The sequence below is a fragment of the Oncorhynchus keta genome, chromosome 21 (assembly GCF_023373465.1).
Source record: "Oncorhynchus keta strain PuntledgeMale-10-30-2019 chromosome 21, Oket_V2, whole genome shotgun sequence".
Taxonomy (NCBI): Eukaryota; Metazoa; Chordata; class Actinopteri; order Salmoniformes; family Salmonidae; genus Oncorhynchus; species Oncorhynchus keta.
Window position 1 is genome coordinate 37,064,634 of NC_068441.1, and position 19,799 is coordinate 37,084,432.

At 42.7% G+C, this 19,799-nt stretch overlaps 1 protein-coding gene and 1 pseudogene across 1 annotated transcript; one reads left to right on the forward strand and one right to left on the reverse strand.

The window, feature by feature from the left end:
* The first annotated feature begins 1,147 nt into the window (after nucleotides 1-1,147).
* LOC118376361 (parapinopsin-like) lies at nucleotides 1,148-8,758 on the forward strand. Its single transcript, XM_035763074.2, has 5 exons — nucleotides 1,148-1,499; nucleotides 1,981-2,149; nucleotides 2,266-2,425; nucleotides 2,739-2,981; nucleotides 8,523-8,758. The coding sequence occupies exons 1-5, from the start codon at nucleotides 1,160-1,162 to the stop codon at nucleotides 8,640-8,642; spliced, it is 1,032 nt and encodes a 343-aa protein (XP_035618967.1). The 5' UTR covers nucleotides 1,148-1,159; the 3' UTR covers nucleotides 8,643-8,758.
* Nucleotides 8,759-9,140: 382 nt separating this feature from the next.
* Nucleotides 9,141-19,799, reverse strand: part of LOC118375447 (voltage-dependent L-type calcium channel subunit alpha-1D-like) — a 162,288-nt pseudogene continuing 151,629 nt past the window's right edge.

The window sequence follows — 19,799 nt, forward strand, 5'->3', positions numbered from 1 at the left end:
ACACAGTGTACCAGCCAGGACCAGCACAACACAGTGTTTATTTTTATAATGGTTTATTTAATCCATTACGTGGCGGTATTACTGTAGTTAAGAAATAACCTGGATAAGCAAAACTGAGCCACAACAACACATAATAGATGGGAGGAGGCTGACATGGGAAAGAACATTATCTTCATCTGTATTCAAATGAGCATCCAAGATTATCATAAAACAATAGAATCAAAACAGTAATTGAAAGAAAATAGCATTACCTTATGAAAATTATTACAGTAAGTAAATACACTGAATAGTAATTGTATTTAATGATACTTGACACACACACACACACACACACACACACACACACACACACACACACACACACACACACACACACACACACACACACACACACACACACACACACACACACACACACACACACACACACAAACACACAGCTTTGTTTTAGGTCCATGGTAAGTTAAAATAAGGAAGGCTGGACAGGTCAGATCAATCAGGAAAGGATAGTGACCTGGAGTGCCCCTCTCTCACACACCTATTAGTCAGAGGCTGACACTTTCAACTTTCACTGACCCTGTGTGTGTGTCCATGTGTGTGTGGGAGAACGAGTTTGTGTGTGCATGTGTTAGTGTGTGTGTGAGAGAGAGTTTGTGTATGTCCATGTGTGTGACAGCAAAAAAGCTTAGGTAGTCAGACATTTCCCAGAAAGCCCCTCTCTGGAGTGACACTCATTTTCGCCAGGGATGTCAAGGAATGAAGAGGGATCCTGGGAAGTTTAAAATTCCTATCACCTTGACTGGAGTAATTTAACACACATATTCCTGTGAGGGCACTTGCAATTGGTGAGAGACAACTTGTTCTGGCGCCTCTACAATCAGGTGTAAATTGTGATCAAGGATCACCACCTGAGGGAATTACTCTTTGTTAAGTCTGGATTTGTGGGACTTTACATCACACGACTTAGAACACCTAATCTCAGATATTCCACTCTCTGTGTCTCAGTCTGTGCACCCTTTCGCTGCCGTCAGAGTGGTGTGGGCTCTGAGAGACTTAAGGGAGTGTGAGAGACCTTGTGTTGGAGTGTGGTGTGGAGGTTCTTACCACCTCCAAGAGAGTGAGAGCCTGTGTGGTGTGTGCTTGTTGTCGTTCTATATCCATGATGCAGCTGCCAGCCTCTCTCCTCAACGCTTCGTCCTACCTGGGACCGTCCCCCGAGGGCAAGGAGCTCCTGCCCCGAGCCGGCTTCATCACCCTCTCCATCGTCATGGCTATGTTCACCGTACCGGCCATTGTGTTGAACTCCACGGTGATCGTGGTGTCGCTGATGAACAAGCAGCTGAGGCAACCTCTGAACTACGCCCTGGTCAACATGGCCGTAGCTGACCTGGGGACAGCGCTGACTGGTGGGGTTCTGTCTGTGGTCAACAACGCTCTGGGGTACTTCTCCCTGGGACGGACCGGCTGTATCATAGAGGGATTCTCTGTGGCTCTGTTTGGTGAGTGGCTCCCAGAACCGTCTCTGGGATATACTTTGTTTTCACATATACATAGACAGTGATGACATTCATTCCTTCTCTACAAATATGGCCTTACTGTAAAGTGTACATTTGAAAATACATGTACTGTATTAAAAGTCTATATTTGCTTCAAAAAGTACGATTGTATTGTTAACTTTTTTAAAACATATTTTATAATATGGAACCATGTTGATTTTGTTTCAATTTAATCATTTTCTTATGGCCATCTAGCTGAATCATTATTTTGAATCAAACTCGTAATTAAACAAATCAATTAAAATGAGTTCTCGTAATGATTCTGTCATACTAATCAGTCGTTGCAATCTTCAGGCAACACTATCTGTAATTACTGTACCTTTAATTACAACAACAATATAATTTGCAAAATAACTTTACGATGAGGCCCTGTGGAGCACTGTATGACTGGTGTACTGTACTGTGTGACTGGGGTGTACTGCAGGTATCACGTCACTGTGCACGGTAGCTCTGATTGCCATAGAGAGGATGTTTGTGGTGAGCAAGCCGCTAGGACCAATCTCGTTCCAGACCAAGCATGCGGTTGGGGGTGTGGCCTTGTCATGGGTTTGGTCTCTCCTCTGGAACACCCCGCCCCTATTCGGCTGGGGAAGGTACTGTAATGACATCAGATTAATCCGCCACACTGCTATGTACTGATGAGGTATCATGTAATGAGACCACTCAGATTATAATAGTAAACCATGACTAAACTTCACTTCCCTTACAGGTACGAGCTGGAGGGCGTGGGGACATCGTGCGCCCCGGACTGGCACAACCGGGACCCCAATAATGTGTCATATATCCTGTGCTACTTCCTGCTGTGTTTCGCCGTGCCCTTCCTCATCATCGTGGCCTCTTACTCTAAACTCATTTACACCTTAAGACAGGTAGGTCCACTCAATGTGTAGTTTACATGCACGGCCCTAAAGGTGTGTCTGCTCAGACAGTGTCTGTGCCAGTTTGGTAGTGTGCGTCATAATTAGGGCCAATCAAGTTTTTCCTGATCTCAAGACCTGAAACAGAAAAATTCAGCCTGTAGTCTGGAGTTGTTCTTGGTCAGGTTATAAGGTCAGGAAAAACTCGTAGCCCAAGACATACTCTCTGTATGACCACATATTGTCTGTGTCATGCATTCGGCAAGCTTTACATACTGTACTATCCATATTCCACAACCTGGCTGTGATGTTGTTGTTGTTGCAGGTCTCTGCAATGGGCTGTATAGAAGGGGGTGCAGCAGCCAAGGCGGAGGCTAAGGTGGCCCGCATGGTGGTTCTGATGGTGGTTACTTTCCTGGTCAGCTGGCTGCCCTACGCTACCCTGGCCCTCGTGGTGGTCTCCCACCCTGATGCCCCCATCAGTCCTCTGCTGGGCACTGTGCCAGTCTACCTGGCCAAGAGCAGCACAGTGTACAACCCTCTCATCTACCTCTACATGAACAAACAGGTATACTTATAAATCTACCTCTACATGAACAAACAGGTACACATACTGTATAAATCTACCTCTACATGAACAAACAGGTACACATACTGTATAAATCTACCTCTACATGAACAAACAGGTACACATACTGTATAAATCTACCTCTACATGAACAAACAGGTACACATACTGTATAAATCTACCTCTACATGAACAAACAGGTACACATACTGTATAAATCTACCTCTACATGAACAAACAGGTACACATACTGTATAAATCTACCTCTACATGAACAAACAGTTACACATACTGTATAAATCTACCTCTACATGAACAAACAGGTACACATACTGTATAAATCTACCTCTACATGAACAAACAGGTACACATACTGTATAAATCTACCTCTACATGAACAAACAGGTACACATACTGTATAAATCTACCTCTACATGAACAAACAGTTACACATACTGTATAAATCTACCTCTACATGAACAAACAGGTACACATACTGTATAAATCTACCTCTACATGAACAAACAGGTACACATACTGTATAAATCTACCTCTACATGAACAAACAGGTACACATACTGTATAAATCTACCTCTACATGAACAAACAGTTACACATACTGTATAAATCTACCTCTACATGAACAAACAGGTACACATACTGTATAAATCTACCTCTACATGAACAAACAGGTACACATACTGTATAAATCTACCTCTACATGAACAAACAGTTACATATACTGTATAAATCTACCTCTACATGAACAAACAGTTACACATACTGTATAAATCTACCTCTACATGAACAAACAGGTACACATATTGTATAAATCTACTTCTATATGAACAAACATGTACACATATAAATCTACCTCTAAATGAACAAACAGGAATACTTATAAATCTACCTCTAAATGAACAAACAGGTACACATACAGTACAAGTCAAAAGTTATCTTTATTTTGACTATTTTATACATTGTAGATTAATAGTGAAATACCAAAATAAAATTTGATTTGTCACATGCTCCGAACTGTAAACATCACAGTGAAATGCTTACTTACAAGCCCTTAACCAACAATGCAGTTTTAAGAAAAATACATGTTAAAAGACCTCTTAAGGATCTTTTGAAAATTTCAGCCCAAATCTAACTGCCTGTAGCTCAAGACCTGAAGCAAGGATATGCATATTCTTGATACCATTTGAAAGGAAACACTTTGAAGTTTGTGGAAATAAAATTAATGTAGGAGAATATAACACATTAGATCTGGTAAAAAATAAGACAAAGAAAATAATATGCGCATCATCTTTGAAATGCAAGAGAAAGGCCATAATGTATTAGTCCAGTACAGGCGCAATTTGGATTTTGGCCTTTAGATGGCAGCAGTGTATGTGCAAGGTTTTAGACTGATCCAATGAACCATTGCATTTTTGTTCAGAATGTTGTATCAAGACTGCCCAAAGGTGCCTAATTGGTTTGGTAATATATTTTCAAGTTCAATATTTTGCACTCACCTCAAACAATAGCATGGTATTATTTCACTGTAAAAGTTCATGTAAATTGGACAGTGCAGTTATATTAAAAATAATTTAAGCTTTCTGCCCATATCAGATATGTCTATGTCCTGGTAATTTGTTTAGTCACTTACAACCTCATGCTAATCACATTAGCCTACGTTAGCTCAACCGTCCCGCGGGGGGACACCGATCCCGTAGAGGATTTATTAAGTAAAAAATAAGAAATGAAAGTAACAAATAATTAAGAGGAGCAGTAAAATAAAAATAGCGAGGCTATATACAGGGGTTACCAGTACAGAGTCAATGTGCGTGCGGGGGCACCGGTTAGTCGAGGTAATATGTACTGTACCTGTAGGTAGAGTTAAAGTGACTATGCATAGATAATTAACAGAGAATAGCAGCACCCTAAAAGAGGTGGGGGGAAATAGTCTAGACATTTGATTAGCTGTTCAGGAGTCTTATGGCTTGGGGTTAGAAGCTGTTGAGAAGCCTCTGGGACCTAGACTTGGCGCTCCGGTACCACTTGCTGTGAGGTAGCCGAGAGAACAGTCAATGACTAGGGTGGCTGGAGTCTTTGATCATTTTTAGAGCCTTCCTCTGACACAGCCTGGTATAGAGGTCTTGGATGGCAGGAAGCTTGGCCCCAGTGATGTACTGGGCCATACGCAAAACAATCTGTAGTGCCTTACGGTCTTGGGCCAAGCAGCCCCATCGATGAGAATGGGGGTTTGCTCTGTCCTCCTTTTCCTGTAGTCCACAATCATCTCCTTTGTCTTGATCAAGTTGAAGGAGAGGTTGTTGTCCTGGCACCACACGGCCAGGTCTATGACCTCCTCCCATGGCTGTCTCATCGTTGTTCATGATCTGGCCTACCACTGTTGTGTCATCGGCAAACTTAATGATGGTGTTGGAGTTGTGCCTGGCCAAGCAGTCATGAGTGAACAGGGAGTACAGGAGGGGACTGAGCACACACCCCTGAGGGGCCCCCGTGATCAGTGTGGCAGTTGTATCGCCACTTGGGGGCAGCCTGTCAGTAAGTCCAGGAGCCAGATGCAGAGGGAGGTGTTAAGTCCTAGGTTCCTTAGCTTAGTGATGAGCTTTGAGGGCACTATGGTGTTGAACGCTGGACTGTTGTCAATGAATAGCATTCTCACATAGGTGTTCCTTTTCTCCAGGTGGGAAAGGGCAGTGTGGAGTGCAATAGAGATTTAATCATATATGGATCTGTTGGGCAGTATGCAAATTGGAGTGGGTCTAGAGTTTCTGGGATAATGGTGTTGATGTGAGCCATGATCAAATGTAATCTTTATTTAACCAGGCAAGTCAGTTAAGAACAAATTCTTATTTTCAATGACGGCCTGGGAACAGTGGGTTAACTGCCTGTTCAGGGGCAGAACGACAGATGGGGGGTTTGAACTCACAACCTTCCGGTTACTAGTCCAACGCTCTAACCACTAGGCTACCCTGCCGCCCTCAAAGCACTTCATGGCTACAGATGTGAGTGCTACAGGTCGGTAGTCATTTAGGTAGGTTACCTCAGTGTTCTTGGGCACAGGGACTATGGTGGTCTGCTTGAAACATGTTGGTATTACAGACTCAGACAGGGAGAGGTTGAAAATGTCAGTGAAGACACTTGCCAGTTGGTCAGCACATGCTCGCGGTACACGTCCTGGTAATCCGTCTGGACCTGCAGCCTTGTGAATTTTGACCTGTTTAAAGGCCTTACTCACATCGGGTACGGAGAGCGTGATCACACAGTCGTCCGGAACAGCTGATACTCTCATGCATGTTTCAGTATTACTTGGCTCGTTTGGAGCATAGAAGTCATTTAGCTCGTCTGGTAGGCTCGTGTCATTGGGCAGCTCATGGCTGTGCTTCCCTTTGTAGTCTGTAATGGTTTGCAAGCCCTGCCACATCCGGCGAGCATCGGAGCCGGTGTAGTACGATTCAATCTTAGTCCTGTATTGATGCTTTGCCTGTTTGATGGTTCATTGGAGGGCATAGTGGGATTTCTTATAAGCTTCCGGGTTAAAGTCCCGCTCCTTGAAAGCGGCAGCTTTACCCTTTAGCTCAGTGCGGATGTTGCCTGTAATCCATAGCTTCTGGTTGGGGTATGTACGTACAGTCAATGTACGTACATGGACAAAGTCATAGATGCACTTAATGATAAAGCCAGCAGGTGACTGATGTGGTGTACTCTTCAATGCCATCCGAAGAATCCCGGAACACATATGGAATCATGTAGTAACCAAAAAATGTTTAACAAATCAAAATATATTAGGGATTTTATATTCTTCAAAGTAGTCACCCTTTGCCTTGATGACAGCTTTGCTCACTCTTGGCATTCTCTCAACCAGCTTCGCCTGGAATGCTTTCCCAACCGTATTGAAGGAGTTCCCACATATGCTGAGCCCTTGTTGGCTTCTTTTTCTTCACGCTGCAGTTCAACTCATCCCAAACCATCTCAATTGGGTTGAGGTCAGGTGATTGTGGCCAAGTCATCTGATGCATAACCCCATCACTCTCCTTGGTCAAATAGCCCTTACACAGCCTGGAGGTGTGTTGGGTCATTGTCCTGTTGAAAACAAATTATAGTCCCACTAAGCGCAAACAAGATGGGATGGAATATCACTGCAGAATGCTGTGGTATCCATGCTGGTTAAGTGTGCCTTGAATTCTAAATACATCACAGACAGTGTCACCAGCTAAGCACCCCCACACCATCACACCCCCTCCTCCATGCTTCATGGTGGGAACCACACATGCGGAGACCATCTGAGATCATCTACTCTGCGTCTCACAAAGACACGGCGGTTGGAATCAAAAATCTCAAATTTGGACTCATCAGACCAAAGACAGATTTCCACCGGTCTAATGTCCATTGCTCAAGTTTCTTGGCTCAAGCAAGTCTCTTCTATTTATTGGTGTCCTATAGTGGTGGTTACTTTGCAGCAATTTGACCATGAAGGCCTAATTCATGCAGAATTCTCTGAACAGTTGATGTTGAGATGTGTCTGTGAAGCATTTATTTAGCCTGCATTTTTTTAACAAGGCACACCTGTTAATTGAAATGCATTCCAGGTGACTACGTCATGAAGCTGGTTGACAGAATGCCAAGAGTGTGCAAGGCAGTCATCGAGGCAAAGGGTGGCTACTTTAAAGAATCTCAAATATATTTTGATTTGTTTAACACTGGTTTAACACTGGTTACTACATGATTCCATAAGTGTTACTTCATAGTTTTGATGTCTTCACTATTACTCTAAAATGTATAAAATAGTACAAATAAAGAAAAACACTTGAATGAGTAGGTATGTTTAAACTTTTGACTGCTACTGTACATACAGTACATATTCTATTCATCTACACATGTGTATAGATGGGTTGGTTGTTTAGCAACAAAACCAACACACATTTTTCCATATTAGCAAAGACGTGACATCAGTCAAAACACCTCAAAACAAGACATGGTATCAAGAACAAGTTCAAACCAACTGAAACGTGCCACGTATGATTCACACCATGGCAGTTTCGTTGTTGTTAGCTATCTGGCCATTCAGAACCATAACAAGACATGCCCTTATGCCCCTTTGAAATGTGAGCATCGTTTTCGTGACGTCAGCAAACCAGTCAATGAAACACTTTGTTTGTATTGAAAACAAGATCAAATATAGGAAGCAAAAAATGTCAAGGATGATAATAAGCCTATAAATGTGATAGGAGATTAAGTTAGACACTAATCTGTAGAATGATCACTGCAATGCACCTTGCCACACACCAGACACTCGTTAGCAGTCTAAAGACTCCATCTAGTGGAGAAAAATGGGAAAGTAATTTCAGTCACCATTAGCTCAGGTCCTGTGGTAGAACATTGTTTCACTGCGACTTAATTTCATACAGTTTGCGATTGAACAGCTGCTGTTTACCATGAACAGTTATTTTAAACATTGAAGCCATTTGATATACAACAAAATGTCGGACACAGTAACAGTGTATGATAATGGTGTTGTGTCTTGTCCAGTTCCGGAGATATGCAGTGCCCTTCCTGCTGTGTGGGAGGGACCCATGGCCATCTGAGGAGGAGGGGTCAGAGATGCAGACCACTGTGGCAACCATCAACAACAAAGTCTCCCCCAGTTGATCCATAAAGGCATTTAGATAAATCCACTGATGGCACCAGCAGCACCAATAAAGTGTCACTCATATTCTATGCCTTTTTTAATACATTCATTAAATATACCTATATATAAATAAATATTCCAATTTGTAAGTCGCTCTGGATAAGAGCGTCTGCTAAATGACTTAAATGTAAATGTAAATGTAATACCTCTTAGTTTGTAAGAATATGACTTATTGATACCTTAATAAGGAGATTTGTATGACTTTCTTACCTTGTCATAACCAAAAAAAACTTTAGAGTATGGTTTTAATACTACATCCAGAATGGGATGAGAGACTGGCTGATCACAGAGTATGTTACCTAAAGTATGTTACAGAATGTATATTAACTGTGGAATCTATCGTTACTTTATGGTATATGGTATATATATGGAATATATATAAAACACTATGAACATGCTGTTCAATACATAAAGGATGGCTTATCGATAAACAAAGCACAAATAATGAACATACAGTGTAGAATTTCAGTGTAAGTTTATTCAGTAATAATCATTAGAAAATAAAATATCATTATTGATTCAAATGAATTCAAGGCAAAAAAAAAGGGAAAAAAAGGAATTGATACAAAACATAGAGGGTCATAATAAAGCATTTGCTACTAAGAGAAATCATGTTTACTGAATAAAAACATTACAGAGTAAATATAAGGACTTTCAAGTAGAGAACATTACCATGGGTCTTTCCATATGTTTGTACATATTTTACATTATCTTCTATTTTAATACATATTTAATAACAGTAATAGTAGTAATAGTAATCATAATAATTATAATAATAGAATGAAAACTAATCAAAATGTTTAAATCAACAAGGGTTTCTCTGTAAACTGGTATATTACCATTGGATTTATCTTTTTTTAACCCACCAACAGAGTAACAGTGCACCTTGAAAATGTATATTTTTTTCTTTATTTTTTTCAGATTCTTTCTGTCCCAGCATTGAAAGGTGAGGTGTAAATGACAAATATAGATTTCACTAAACCATACACACAGTCACAAAAAAAGTACAAAATTGTCTCACCTTAATTCACAAAAATGTGTATAGAAAAAAAGGAGAAACAATAGCACTATACAGTTACTTGTGCAAAGACAAACAGCTATGTGCTAATATTGAAATACCATTGGTATAGAATGAACCAAAAAAATTTCTCTTATCATTTTTTCAGGAATCCCTGACATGAGGTAAAAGTATGTTTGTTTTATCTTTAGTTTAACACAACCTTTTTAAAAGTGTTTACAAAATAATGCATATTTTCAGTTTATCAGTAATTGCTACGAATAGTATAACGTGCCTGGAATGCGCATTGGTCCTTTCACAAGATAATTCTCAACAAAAAGACCAGAACACATTTTTTTTTACTCAAACAATTCAAAGAGCCCTTTCAATGTGCACACAATGTGGAAAACCTACATTTTCAAGACAGTATTCAGGTTGACTGAGAACGCAATGCAAACTTATGAACTACAAATCAAACACTCATGAATTACAGATCCCACATGTCTCATCACCTACCCATCATCTGTGCTTATTCAAACTATCCAGGGCAGCACCTGAAAAAGAAGTGAACTTAGTACTTTATTTTTTGTCTGCTAGTGTAAAGTAATTTTGTGGTGCATCAATTTTCAACTTGCGTTGATAGCAACAAAAGTGGCGTTTTCTTGTAAAATTAGCCGTAGTACAAACACTCCCTTCTCATTGGACAGATAAGATGGCTGTGGGAAACAGACTGGTTGGTTGAGAGGAAGGATGATATGTTTTCCCCAGACGATGCTGGACCACCACGAGGTATAGTGTATGCAGAGAGAAGCCAGAGAGGCTGAGAGAGTGAGGGGGTTAGTATTGCTTAGCCTCTCTCCAGCTAAAACACTTCAGGCCAAATATGACACAACACAACAGAAGAGGACAACAATGGTGGAGTCCGTGGACCTACCTAGACCATGATGATACCTAGCCTGGTCCCAGATCTGTTTGTGCTTTTGCCTACTCCATTGTCATGTTTTGCTTGACAATTCCGTAAGGAGTTGGCGAGAGAGCAGAACCAGACTGGCACCCAGGCTAGATGCAGCCTCATCACTTGAGCTCATCTGCCCTGTCAACATCCCTGATGAATACGTGCCTCACCAATCAACCACCGTGCATCCCGTCTGTCCTGGCTCACACCGGCTCAGTCTGTCACAAGTCTCACACACAACAACATAAAGGCCAAGTGATTAGGAAGATTCAGTTTGAAAGGATCAGTGGAATTAACTTACATTAATCGTGATCAACAAGTTGTATATTGAGGAAAAATCCCAATAAAAGCATTGAGAACGACGGGGAGATTTCTGTTCATCTCACGTCTATCATATTGTTTTCTTTCAGCAGCAGAAGGCATTTCAGTTGGGACAGATGAAACTAATAAAGTTGTAGAATTCATTTCAAAATGGGCAAATGAAGCAGCATTGTCAATGCACTAGGCATCTGACCTTTCTGTTCTGTGCACCTCCTCTGCACAACATATGCAAACACGGAAGTTTAGTATCACATCTTTATAAAGGTAGAATAGCCTCCTTGAGGCTTAGCTAATATCAAGTCCTACAAAGATGCTCTTAATAAGGGGTACTTTACTTTGTGGTACTGGTGTTGGTGTGGTTTGAATAACACATATACAGTGTTCTTATGCTCATAAAACAAGTAAAAAACAAAGACTTTTGCATATCTTGTGCAGCTGTGTTGTTACACGAAAAACAAAACTATTTTAAAAAGCTGTTCACAGACATGTCAAGGATGCATATGAGCAACAACAAAGAAAAGGCAAAATAAATGTTAGAATAATGTACCTAATAAAATAATAACACCAGCGATCTTCTTTCCTGGTAGCATAATAGGATTCATTAGGGTGTGTATTGCTGATCTTCTTTTGAAATGGTACACAATTACAAAATATAGAACATCTCTTTACAAAGTTTTTCTTTTTGTTTATATAATACAATTCATTTACAGTATATCTATTATGAAATATTCATCGTCAGGCTATTGTCAAATTAAAAACAACCTGCCTGCTAGTGCATTTATTCCATGCTGTAGTCGTCTCAGAAGTGTATATCTCCAGTTGGATGATGCTATAAATGTGACTGATATCTCCTGCATACGTAAACTGGTTATTCTCTGTTCGTTGTGACCCATCTACAGCCATCTTTTAATTATTTATGTCAATGATTCCGGGATCAAAGTTATACTAAAACATCTAAGGGGGGTTAGGTGGGGAGAGATATGCCTTTCTATGCTTGCATTGAAAACTTGCATGATATGCCAAAATCTTAATAAAGTGACAGAGGGAATGACATCTTACATCTGATTGTCATCACCCTTAACGACCTGCCTACGGTACCTTACGCCTCTGCCAATAGGTCCATCTCCTCCACTGACACGCCATGTCCTCGTCTGCAATTGGCTCGTTGATGAACCTGTGAGTGTCACCTCCAGATGGTGACCTATGGCAGATGCTCATGGCCTCCTAAGCGCCAGTGGTGTCGGTCTGGGAGGGTGGGACTAACATGGTTCCCTGGCACCAGGATTGGCTTCTGGTCCTGTGATTGACAGAAGTGATGTGAATTCCCTGGCTGGCAGAGGGTGAGTGAGAGAATAAGTGTGTCTCTCTCTCCTCATAGGTGCCTTTCTCTTCCATGTAAAAGGCACTTCTTTTGGTCGTAAGCCAATAGATGCATTTCTCATTTAGTTTTCCACTGATGGTACTGTAGTCTATATGAAGTAGAGTACATACAGCTAGTAGTTAGTTTCTAGTAGTTTATTCTCCAGCCGATGCTATAAAGTGGTGATGCAGATCATCTCGTCTGCCAGGTCCTCCTCGTACGGTAATCTAAGCTCCACCTCCGGCTCCTCGTCACTGTAACTGGCCGTGGCGTCCTGGAGGTCGTAGTCCCGCTCGCTCATGACGGGGTACACGTTGACCCCATTAACCGCCGGCGCCACACCGCCATTCAGCAAGTGGCTGGCCGCGCTCTCCATCTCGTCAATGGTCATCTCGCACGCGTCTGCTATCTCGTGCTTGGTGGCCGCCACGAACTTTGGATCCTTGGCGTATCTCCCGAGCCCCTCTGATATCAAAACCTGCATGGCAACAGGAGAAAACCGACCACATTGTGTAAACGTGGGTCATTTAAATTACTGTTAGTCACCAAAGTTTGGATATCTGAGTCTGAGTGTTTAAACCATCAACACCTGTGGCAACTCCTGTGGCATGCACACCACCCACCGCTCCTGAGTATTTTACTCGATAATGTCCAATCGCTGGATAATAAAATGGATGAGCTCAAGGCAAGAGTTGCTTTTCAGAGAGACACCAGGGATTGTAACATACTCTGCTTCCATGAAACATGGCTCTTTCGAGATAATACTGTCTGGCTCTGTAAAGCCAGTTGGGTTCTCAGTACATCGCGCCGACAGGAACAAACATCTCTCCGGGAAGCAGAAGGGTGGAGGTATAAGTTTATGATTAACGACAAATGGTGTAACTGTGATAACATACAGGAACTCAAGTCCTTCTGTTCACCCGACCTAGAATATCTCACAATCAAATGCAGACCGCACTCGTGTTCTCCCGAGATAATTTTCATAAATTATAGCCACAGCAGTCTATATCCCCCCAAGCGGATACCACGCCGGCCCTCAAAGAACTTCACTGGACTTTATGCAAACTGGAAACCACATATCCCGAGGCTGCATTTAATGGAGCTGGGGATTTAACAAAGCAAATTTGAGGAAAAGTGAAATTCTATCACATCATTCCCCCACGCGGCGACGGTAGGAAACAACACCTCCTCTTCGCTAATACTCAACACTGGGGCCTCACAAGGGTGCGTGCTCAGCCCCCTCCTGTACTCCCTGTTCAACCATGACTGCATGGTCAAGCACGCCTCCAACTCAATCATTATGTTTGCAGACAACACAACAGTAGTAAGCTTGATTACCAACAACGATAAGACAGCCTACAGGGAGGATGTGACGGCTCTGGGAGTGTGGTGCTAGGAAAATAACCTCTCACTCAACGTCAACAAAACTAAGGAGATGATGGTGGACTTCAGGAAACAGCAGAGGGAACACCCCGCAATCCACATCGATGGGACTGCAGTGGTGAAGCGCCTCTTCAACCTCAGGAGGCTAAATAAATGTGTCTTATCACCTCACAAACGTTTACAGATGCACAATTGAGAGCATCCTGTCGGACTGTATCACCGCCTGGTATGGCAACTGCACCACCCACAATCGCAAATCTCTCCAGAGGATGGTGCGGTTTTCCCAACGCATTACTGGGGGGGCAAACTTCCCGCCCTCCTGGACACCTAGAGCATCCAATGACAAAAAGGAAGGCCAAAAAGATAATCAAGGATATCAACCACCCGAACCCCTGCCCGTTCACCCTGCTAACATCCAGAAGGCGAGGTCAGTACAGGTGCATCAAAGCTGGGACCGAGATACTAAACAGCCATCTCTAAACAGCCATCTCTAGCACATCAGATTCGGCTGCCAATAGACATAGATTAGGAATCACTGGCCACTTTTAGAAATGGATCACTAGCCACTTTAATAATGTTTCTGTATCTAGCATTACTCATCTCATATGTACAGTGGGGAGAACAAGTATTCGATACACTGCCGATTTTGCAGGTTTCTTACTTACAAAGCATGTAGAGGTCTGTAATTTTTATCATATGTATACTTCAACTGTGAGAGACGGAATCTAAAACAAAAATCCAGAAAATCACATTGTATGATTTTTAAGTAATTCATTTGCATTTTATTGCATGACATAAGTATTTGATCACCTACCAACCAGTAAGAATTCCGGCTCTCACAGACCTGTTAGTTTTTCTTTAAGAAGCCCTCCTGTTCTCCACTCATTACCTGTATTAACTGCACCTGTTTGAACTCGTTACCTGTATAAAAGACACCTGTTCACACACTCAATCTAACAGACTCCAACCTCTCCACAATGGCCAAGACCAGAGAGCTGTGTAAGGACATCAGGGATAAAATTGTAGACCAGCATAAGGCTGGGATGGGCTACAGGACAATAGGCAAGCAGCTTGGTGAGAAGGCAACAACTGTTGGCGCAATTATTAGAAAATATAAGAAGTTCAAGATGACGGTCAATCACCCTCGGTCTGGGTCTCCATGCAAGATCTCACTTCATGGGGCATCAATGATCATGAGGAAGGTGAGGGATCAGCCCAGAACTACACGGCAGGACCTGGTCAATGACCTGAAGAGAGCTGGGACCACAGTCTCAAAGAAAACCCTTAGTAACACACTACGCCGTCATGGATTCAAATCCTGCAGCGCACGCAAGGTCCCCCTACTCAAGCCAGCGCATGTCCAGGCCCGTCTGAAGTTTGCCAATGACCATCTCGATGATCCAGAGGAGGAATGGGAGAAGGTAATGTGGTCTGATGAGACTAAAATAGAGCTTTTTGGTCTAAACTCCACTCGCCGTGTTTGGAGGAAGAAGAAGGATGAGTACAACCCCAAGAACACCATCCCAACCGTGAAGCATGGAGGTGGAAACATCATTCTTTGGGGATGCTTTTCTGCAAAGGGGACAGGACGACTGCACAGTATTGAGGGGAGGATGGATGGGGCCATGTATCGTGAAATCTTGGCCAACAACCTCCTTCCCTCAGTAAGAGCATTGAAGATGGGTCGTGGCTGGGTCTTCCAGCATGACAACGACCCGAAACACACAGCCAGGGCAACTAAGGAGTGGCTCCATAAGAAGCATCTCAATGTCCTGGAGTGGCCTAGCCAGTCTCCAGACCTGAACCCAATAGAACATCTTTGGAGGGAGCTGAAAGTCCGTATTGCCCAGCGACAGCCCCGAAACCTGAAGGATCTGGAGAAGGTCTGTATGGAGGAGTGGGCCAAAATCCCCGCTGCAGTGTGTGCAAACCTGGTCAAGAACTCTGTAATTGCAAACAAAGGTTTCTGTACCAAATATTAAGTTCTGCTTTTCTGATGTATCAAATACTTATGTCATGTAATAAAATGCTAATGAATTACTTAATAATCATACAATGTGATTTTCTGGATTTTTGTTTTAGATACCGTCTCTCAAAGTTGTACCTATGATAAAAATTACAGACCTCTACATGCTTTGTAAGTAGGAAAACCTGCAAAATCGGCAGTGTATCAAATACTTGTTCTCCCCACTGTATGAACTGCACTCCACACTATTCTATGGTATCTTATTCACTTTAAATTGTGTTTACATATTACATGTGACATGTTTACATATTACATCACCGATTTCATATGTATATACTGTATTGTATTCTATACTACACCACTGACTGTTAAACAGGCATCTCCAGCACATCAGAGGCTGCTGCCTATAGACATTGATTAGGAAACACTAGCCACTTTAATAATGTCTCCGTATCTTGCATTACTCATATCATATGTGTAAACTGTACTTTAATTGTGTGTAAATATTGCATAACCCATCTCATATGTACTGTCGTGGCCATTTTTTTAGAAGGACACAAATATTAATTTCCACAAAGTCTGCTGCTTCAGTGTCTTTAGATATTTTTGTCAGATGTTACTATGGAATACTGAAGTATAATTACAAGCATTTCAAAGGCTTTTATTGACAATTACATGAAGTTGATGCAAAGAGTCAATATTTGCAGTGTTGACACTTCTTTTTCAAGACCTCTGCAATCCACCCTGGCATGCTGTCAATTAACTTCTGGGCCACATCCTGACTGATAGCAGCCCATTCTTGCATAATCAATGCTTGGAGTTGGTCAGAATAAGTGAGTTTTTGTTTGTCCACCCGCCTCTTGAGGATTGACCACAAGTTCTCAATGGGATTAAGGTCTGGGGAGTTTCCTGACCATGGACCCAAAATATTGATGTTTTGTTCCCCAAGCCACTTAATTATCACTTTTGACTTATGGCAAGGTGCTCCATCATGCTGGAAAAGGCATTGTTTGTCACCAAACTGTTCCTGGATGTTGGGAAAAGTTGCTCTCGGAGGATGTGTTGGTACCATTCTTTATTCATGGCTGTGTTCTTAGGCAAAATTGTGAGTGAACCTACTCCCTTGGCTGAGAAGAAACCCCACACATGAATGGCCTCAGGATGCTTTACTGTTGGCATGACACAGGACTGATGGAAGCACTCACCTTGTCTTCTCCGGACAAGCTTTTTTCCGGATGCCCCAAACAATCGGAAAGGGGATTCATCAGAGAAAATGACTTTACCCCAGTCCTCAGCAGTCCAATCCGTGTACCTTTTACAGAATATCAGTCTGTCCCTGATGTTTTCCCTGGAGAGAAGTGGCTTCTTTGCTGCCCTTCTTGACACCAGGCCATCCTCCAAAAGTCTTTGCCTCACTGTGCGTGTAGATGCACTCACACCTGTCTGCTGCCATTCCTGAGCAAGCTCTGAACTGGTGGTGCCCCGATCCCGCAGCTGAATCAACTTTAGGAGACGGTTCTGGCGATTGCTGGTAACCATGGTTGACAGAGGAAGAACAATGATTCCAAGCACCACCCTCCTTTTGAAGCTTCCAGTCTGTTATTCAAACTCAATCAGCATGACAGAGTGATCTCCAGCCTTGGCCTCGTCAACACTCACACCTGTGTTAACGAGAGAATTACTGACACGATGTCATCTGGTCCTTTTGTGGTAGGGCTGAAATGCAGTGGAAATGTTTTTTTGCGATTCAGTTCATTTGCATGGAAAATAGGGACTTTGCTATTAATTGCAATTCATCTGATCACTCTTCATAACATTCGGGAGTATATGCAAATTTCCATCATACAAACTGAGGCAGCAGACTTTGTGAAAATTAATATTTGTGTCATTCTCAAAACTTTTGGCCACGACTGTATATACTGTACTCTATACTATGCCACTATATCTTAGTCCAATGCCGCTCTGACATATATGTGTATATATTCTTAATCCATTCCTTACTTAGATTTATGTGTATTTTGGGTATATGTTGTGAAACTGTTAGATATCACTTGTTAGATATCACTGCACTGTCGGAGCTAGAAGCACAAGCATTTCACTACACCCGCAATAACATCTGCTAAACACGTATATGTGACAAATAAAATGTGATTTTACTTGAAGCTAGCTGGCTCGTTAGCTATAGCTACTCTGAAGCTAGCTTGTCGTACTAGAAAGCAATATAAACAAGTTGAAAAAAAGTAACTACAAAAAACATTATCTTCTGACGCAATTTGGTTATCCTGTCTGGATTGTAGAAGTTCTAAGTTGCTATCTCACAAAATGAAGAGAGGTTTATTCAGTGAATCAGGCCGTCTCAATGGTAACCAGATACTCTTTTGCCATACATGCCAGTAAAACACCTTAATTAAGTATGCACTTAGATAAGGAAATATTTGAGGGGCTCGATGCAACGCCCTTAAACAATTCCCTTAGGTAAGGGAAAATTATTCCTTAAGCTAAACCCTTAAGGGAAACACTTAATATTTTGTATGCAAGCGGGCCCTGCCCCCTACAAGGTGTAGAATCTACACCCAGGCGTAGCTCATAAAAGGGATTATGCCCAGGTGGTATCATTTTTAGGTCCGGCGTAGAGCGTTGGACGTAGTTGGACGTAGTTACGACACACTTACGACCGACTGGTGCAACTGGCCCCTGGACACCAACCCACCCACCCTCCCCTTCCCTGCCCTCCCCTGCCTCACCGCCTCCACCAGGCTGGTAGCGCTGCCTCTCTTCTGGTGGTAATGCTGTCGGTACTCTGGGGGCAGCTGGAGGTGGACGGGGGAGTAGGTCCTCTGGGAGTACTCTGGGTCGTCTGTGTACCACGAACTCTTCCTCACAGACACCTGGCTGCTGGTGGCACTCTCCCTGAAGAGAAGAAGAGATTCAGACACTCTTGGAGTGCAATGGAGGAAAGGTGAAGGATGAGAATGATTGAATGAAAATAGTAACTCAATGGTTGTTATCAGAGTTCTACACAGCTTTCTTATGACCAAAATAATCAAAGTGAGCGTGGCACCTGCAACCTTTCCAAGACTAATCGTTTTAAGATTCTGTCGCGAAGGAATGGGATGCGTGGTATGGCGAGCAGAAGTAGTTTCGGTGTTTGGGCTTTTCACTGGTTATTTGGTCAAATCGAGAGCTTGGGACTATTAGGTTCTATCTGCATTTTTGTCAAAATGTAGTTATTGACATAGCCCTGTTCTGTTCAATGTTCTCTACTTATCTGGCTATTTGCATTGATCCCCTTTTTTACACTGCTACTACTCACTGTTTATTATCTATTCACCCCTACCTACATGTACAAATTACCTCAACTGACCTGTACCCCCGCACACTGACTCTGTACTGGTTCCCCCTGTATATACCCTCCACACTGACTCTGTACCGGTTCCCCCTGTATATACCCTCCACACTGACTCTGTACTGGTTCCCCCTGTATATACCCTCCACACTGACTCTGTACTGGTTCCCCCTGTATATACCCTCCACACTGACTCTGTACTGGTTCCCCCTGTATATACCCCCGCACACTGACTCTGTACCGGTTCCCCCTGTATATACGCTCCACACTGACTCTGTACCGGTTCCCCCTGTATATACCCCCGCACACTGACTCTGTACTGGTTCCCCCTGTATATAGCCTCCACACTGACTCTGTACCGGTTCCCCCTGTATATACCCTCCACACTGACTCTGTACCGGTTCCCCCTGTATATACCCTCCACACTGACTCTGTACTGGTTCCCCCTGTATATACCCTCCACACTGACTCTGTACTGGTTCCCCCTGTATATACCCTCCACACTGACTCTGTGCTGGTTCCCCCTGTATATACCCTTCACACTGACTCTGTACTGGTTCCCCCTGTATATACCCTCCACACTGACTCTGTACCGGTTCCCCCTGTATATACCCTCCACACTGACTCTGTACTGGTTCCCCCTGTATATACCCTCCACACTGACTCTGTACCGGTTCCCCCTGTATATACCCTCCACACTGACTCTGTACTGGTTCCCCCTGTATAAACCCTCCACACTGACTCTGTACCGGTTCCCCCTGTATATACCCTCCACACTGACTCTGTACT